Below are 6,000 nucleotides of genomic sequence, written 5' to 3'. Positions count from 1 at the left end.
CCTTTAGATAATTGGAATCAAACACTTTCACATTCTAATTCATCCCACTTCAAGTTCAACAAAGAGAACAGGCCCGACAAGCAAAGGGAACATCATAGGTTCGGGACAAGCAGCTATTTTGCTGATTCTACAGGTACATCACATCCTAATAATATCCTGTTCAGTTCGCACACCCTCATCCACCATTCAATCACCAGAATTCACCACTGCACTGGGTAGTTGTGACTTGTGGTGTTGTTTGACATCTATCTACTAACACATCGATTCTAATAGAAAACCAAAATTACTTAACATGACTCATTTATTAGCACCTATCGATCTACTTTTCTTATAGTCACTGATCAATAGATTTCTCACACTAGGTGGCTATGTTGAAGACATCTTATAAGAAACCACATTAAACCCAATCTCACTTGTTTCGGTACCGCACTATCAGCCAAATTAGTAGTTCATGAATCTAACTTCTGCCATACACCCATCTCCATCTAGGAGCAAATTATGCATATCCCAATCACAGTGTACATCACACATGAAAAATCAGATTAACATTAAGCAAAAACATATCTACTAGATAATCTATCAAAAGCATACAACTCAAAGAAGCTACGCTCAAACTTTCCATTCTATGTATATGTCCGAGGCAACAACAAAAATGTCAATGGTTACACATTCTAATCAAACGTTCTTACAAGTTACAACCAACAAAATTCCAACTTAATACTTGAGAAATCACCAACTGGACGGCCAGTAGGCATGAACGCCATAGCCGGTCTTCCAATTATCAAGAAAGACAACCTTCTTAACAGCCCAGAACGAAACGATCAAAGCCAATGCCATAGCGATCCGCTGAAACTTAACACTCCTAACCTTAACAAGTCCATGAGTAACAAAACCAAGAAGCAAACCAACAAGAGTATACAAACCACCAACAGCAAAACCCTCAGCACCCAATTGCATCCCAGACCCTTGGTAAAAAAACACCAACTTATTTGGATCATTTCTATCAGTTATAAACATAGGCATCTTCCTAATTATATTATGCATAGTCCCAGAAACACTAAAAAAGTAAACAAAAACCGCACCAAACAACCATAACTTATAATCATGCAACAATGTCTGACCAGCAACAACCTTCTTCACCGCAAATGGGACCCACATGATGAAAACAAGGCAAAAGAAGGCGATCTGCTTACCAGAGAACATAGGTGGTCGATGAAGTGGACCCACCTTGAGTTTAGTCCTTAACTCGACGAACTCAGACATTGACTCAGCGAGTCGAGAGAAATCACCAGGGTCCATATGGTCGGAATCTTTAAGAACCTGGACATTGGGGGAGACGAGACGGATGTGGGGGAGAGAGTTGACGGAGAAGAGAGCGAAAGAGCGTTGAGAGTCTTTGAATTCGATGTCGAAGAAGAAGAGATGATTGGGGGAAGTGGGGTTGTTGATGAGAAAAGAGGAAGAGAGGATTGAGAATTCGGATTTGAGAGTGGGGAGTTGGAGTTCGGATTTGTCGTGGAGTTGTGCGGCGTCGAAGAAGATGAGGAAGGAGAAAGGGCGGGGACGAGGGAGGGAGATGATGCGGTTTAGGAGCTGGTCATTGAGACGGATGACGCCGTTGGGGGAGGTGGATTGGAGGTGTTGGAGGTCGGAGAGGAGGTCGGAGGAGGTTGTGAGGGAGAGGGTGAGGAGGAGAGAGAGGAGAAAGGTGGAGGTTAGAGGAGACATTGTTTTGGGGATTTTGAGATCTGAGTGAGGGTGAAGAAGGTGGACTATGTGGAGGTTTTACAAGTCATCTATGAGGGAAAGACTTTGGAGTTTGGAAGCACATAGTGACTTTGTGCCTTAGGCGGGTAGGCCGACTCGAGTCGAGTTCGAGAGGTTATGTTGCTCCCTCTTTCTCTTTTTAGTTACTACATCATACGAACGACTTATAGGTTGTAGACATGTAGTTGAGTTGTTTGATTTGGGTTAGGATCGAGTTATTTAATAGGTGAGCAAGTGAATGACTAACTAGTGAGAAAAGAGTTGAGCTTGCTATAGTATTAGGAAAGTCGACAAGTCTTAACTTAGTCGTTGCAGATAAAAATTTAGATATTATTCTACATTTTATTATTTTTAGCCCTAGTTTACTTTTAGTTGCAATTCGAAGATTTAAGATTGAGTGTTGGTACAAGATTTCATATTTATCTTTTACTCCGGCATTATTAATCAAGTATTTCTTTTACCTCTCTTTATTTATTTCAATTATGTTTTTAATTAAGTTTGTTTTTTTGTTCCTATGATTAGTAAGTATGTTTTTCATCTAAGTTTGCGTTAAGCCCTAACATGGATTGATTATATGAATTTTCTCTAATTTCTATGTTATTGGATTATATGCTTAGGGTTTGATGATTGCTTTAGTAGTGAATCAATATCATGATTTAGTCCTCATTATATGTTATCAAGGAAAGTTGCAACTGAAATCAATTCAGGATCCATTTGTTGTTAGATGGTTATTTCATTAATTGAGTTCATCAACGAAAGTTGGATCTAATTTAGATAATCTTGTCATTAATTTGAATTCTCCCATGAGGATATATAGGTGAGAATTAGGATTGAAAAATGTTTTGACATTGGCTCTGAATGATGTTAATTGTGTATGTAAGCCATGAAAATATGAGACATGCATGCATGATAGTTAGGGCTTTTGCTATCACGAAAATGAGCTCTAGGTATTAATGATTAAGTAAGGACTTAGCTTCGATATGCATCTGTACTTTATTAGTGAGTTATAAGAAAATGTCAATTTTACCTAAGCTATAATTGAATGACTGGGATGTGATGTGTCGTATCTTTATATAGTTTTATGTGTATTTAGGTTGCATTTTAGGAATATTTAGGTGCATTGTAGTTCATAATTGCATACTATTACTTAATTTGCGAAATATTACTCCTTTTGTGTGTGTTTTGTATTCTTTGATGAATTTCAAGTATTAAAAACATAATTGGAGTATCATTGAACAAGTTTGAGTAATTAGGAGCAACTGGAAGCAAGCTACGTTGATAAGGATCGTTTTGATATCTTTGAGTGCAATTAGGAGTTAAAATGAAGTTGGAATTTGATAAAGATCGAATTTGTGGAAATTGAGTTATGTTTACTCTTTTATCCATACCTTATGACTCGATATTGATAATTGAATGATTTTAGCAGCATTGAAAATTATGCTTGAAGAGCTTTCAAACAATAAGTTGCACAACCCAATCTAATAAGCTTCCTCCAAAAGTTGAGTAATCCTGGAAGCTTCTTGATTCCTTGTTCCATTGGGGATGTGAACATTCAAAGGACACTCTGTGATCTTGTAGCCAATATAAGTCTCACTCTTAATACTATTCTCAAGAAGATTAACTTTGCTGATGTTATCCCTTCTCCCGTCTCTTTACATCTAGCAAATAGTTCTATCAGATATCCTTTGGGGGTTTTGGAGCGAGGATCCATCCAACTTGGTAAATTGACAAGCCCGTGTGACTTTTTTTCATGGAGATGCCGGAAGATGTGCACACTCCAATCATGCTAGGTAGACCATGTGTTGCTAGTGGTGAAGCTTTGATTGATATGGAACGTGATAAATTGTCTCTCAATATGGGTAAAGACAAGGTAGAATTTGAACTCCACAAAGCTTTATATATTCCTTCTTTTGGAGATACTTGTTATCATGTTGATGTTGCTGAGGGATGGGAATAAGAGTCACCTACGGAGAGTAGAGATGTTACTGCTCTCCAACGCTGTCTAACTTACGATGGGGTTCATGATGAAGATACTACAGTTTACTGGAAGATGTTAGATGATGCACCGATTTGTGAGAACGACAATCCCCTATTGGAGGTCCTACAAGTTGATCAAGCCATGAATAAGGAGTGTTCTAAGCTTTGTTGAGGTCGAGTTGAAACCCTTCCCCTCTAATTTGAAATGCTTTTGTGGGTGAAAATTCAACCTATCCTATTATTATGAATAGTGAAATTAATGAATCTTAACTTGAACGGTTGCTATGTCTTATTCGCAAGTATATTAGTATCATTGGGTATACTATTGATAATATTAAGGGGATCAGTCCATCTTTTTTTACTCATAGAATTTTGCTAGAACAAGAAAATCCTTCATCTATTGAGTCACAATGCTGCCTTAACCCTAATATGAAACGAGTTGTGAAGAACGAAGATTTGAAACTCATTGCGGTCGGCATTATCTATCCTATCTTCGATAGTAAGTGGTTAAGCCCAGTTCAAGTCGTTCCCAAAAAAGGCGGCATGACAGTTGTGAAAAATTAAAATGGTGAACTCATCTCCACTCGCACTATCACTGGATGGAGACCATGCATCGACTACCGTAATTTGAACAAGACTACTCGTAAGGATCACTACCCTCTCCCTTTTATTGATCAAATGTTGGAGCATCTTGCAAAACATCCTTCGTTTGTTACTTATATGAATTTTCTGATTTTTTCCAAAATTCTGTCCACCCAAGTGACCAAGAGAAGACGACTTTTACATGTCCCTATGGCACCTTTGCTTATCGAAGGATGTCATTTGGTCTATGTAACGTTCCAACGACTTTTCAAAGATGCATGATAGATATTTTATCTAAGCTATATAACACTTTATGGAAGTTTTTATGGATGATTTCTCTATTTATGGTACTTCTTTTGATGAATGTTTGAAAAAGTGCTACATAGGTGTTAAGAAGTCCATTTATTACTCAATTGTGTGAAGTGTCATTTTGTGGTGTAAGAAGGGGAAGTCCTAGCCCATGTTGTGTTTCATAAGGATATCGACGTCGATAGAGCAAAAGTCGAGATTATAGAGAAGCTTCCATCCCCAATCAATTTAAAAGGAGTAAGGAGTTTCCTTGGTCATGCGGGGTTCTATCGCCATTTTATCAAGAATTTCTCTAAAATCTCTAGACCCTTGACCGAAATCTTAGCCAAAGATATCCCATTTGTGTTTACTGATGCTTGTCTTGAAGCTTTTCACAAGTTGAAGAATGCATTGATTTCTGCACTCATTATTCAACCTCCAAATTGGAGTCTTCTATTGAGTGATGCCAGTGACCATGTTGTTGGCACTGTATTAGGGCAAAAGCACAATGGCAAGATGCATGTTATTTACTATGCTAGTAAAACATTATATGGTGCTCAGATAAACTATGTCACCACTGAAAAGGAGTTGCTAGGTGTTGTGTTTGCTGTGGAGAAGTTTCGATCGTCTTTGGTAGGATCGAAGGTGATAGTGCATACAAATCATGCGACACTCAAGTTTCTATTAGCAAAAAGGATGCCAAGCTCTGTTTGATTCGTTGGATACTATTTCTCCAAGAGTTTGACATGGAGATCAAGGACAAGAAAGGAATTAACAATGTCGTAGTGGACCATATCTTTCTCGTCTCACCTTAGAAGATCTAAAAGATCATATCCCAATCGACAATTCCTTCCTCGATGATCAATTATTCTGTATTTACTCTACTAGACTTGGTCCATCTCCTTGGTTTGCTGATGTTGTGAATTTTCTGGCTAGTGGAGTTTGTCCTCCTGATTACTCTTCCTATCAACGCAAGAAGTTCTTCCATGATGTTGAACATTACTTTTACGATGATCCTTGTCTTATAAGTCTTGTGCCAATGTGCTCATTCGTCGATGTTTGCCAGAAAAGAGGTGACATATGCTCTCTCTCTCATTGCCATGATGTGCCTTGTGAAGGCCATGCTAGTACTTTTAAAACCGCCGCAAAGTTGTTGTAATGTGGTTTTTATTGGCCTTCTCTATTCAAGGATGCTCATCATTTTGTCAAGGCATGTGATGTATGTCAGCCCACAAAGAATATTTCACATTGAAACAAGATGCTTCTCAATTTCATTCTCGAGGTTAAGATCTTTGATGTGTGGGATATTGACTTTATGGGACCATTCCCATCTTCTAATTCGAACAAGGTTATCTTGGTAGCCTTTAACTATGTATTCATGTAGGT

General features: G+C 38.1%; 1 protein-coding gene across 1 annotated transcript; it reads right to left on the bottom strand.

Annotated features, from left to right (window-relative positions):
- Positions 1-604: 604 nt before the first annotated feature.
- LOC104882814 (probable dolichyl-diphosphooligosaccharide--protein glycosyltransferase subunit 3B) lies at positions 605-1,898 on the bottom strand. Its single transcript, XM_010667213.4, has one exon. The coding sequence runs from the start codon at positions 1,726-1,728 to the stop codon at positions 730-732; it is 999 nt and encodes a 332-aa protein (XP_010665515.1). The 5' UTR covers positions 1,729-1,898; the 3' UTR covers positions 605-729.
- Between the last annotated feature and the right edge of the window lie 4,102 nt (positions 1,899-6,000).

The sequence above is a fragment of the Beta vulgaris genome, chromosome 8, assembly GCF_026745355.1.
Source record: "Beta vulgaris subsp. vulgaris cultivar EL10 chromosome 8, EL10.2, whole genome shotgun sequence".
NCBI lineage: Eukaryota > Viridiplantae > Streptophyta > Magnoliopsida > Caryophyllales > Amaranthaceae > Beta > Beta vulgaris.
The sequence above is the reverse complement of the archived record's forward strand: the minus strand, read 5'-3'. Positions and strand labels throughout refer to the sequence as shown.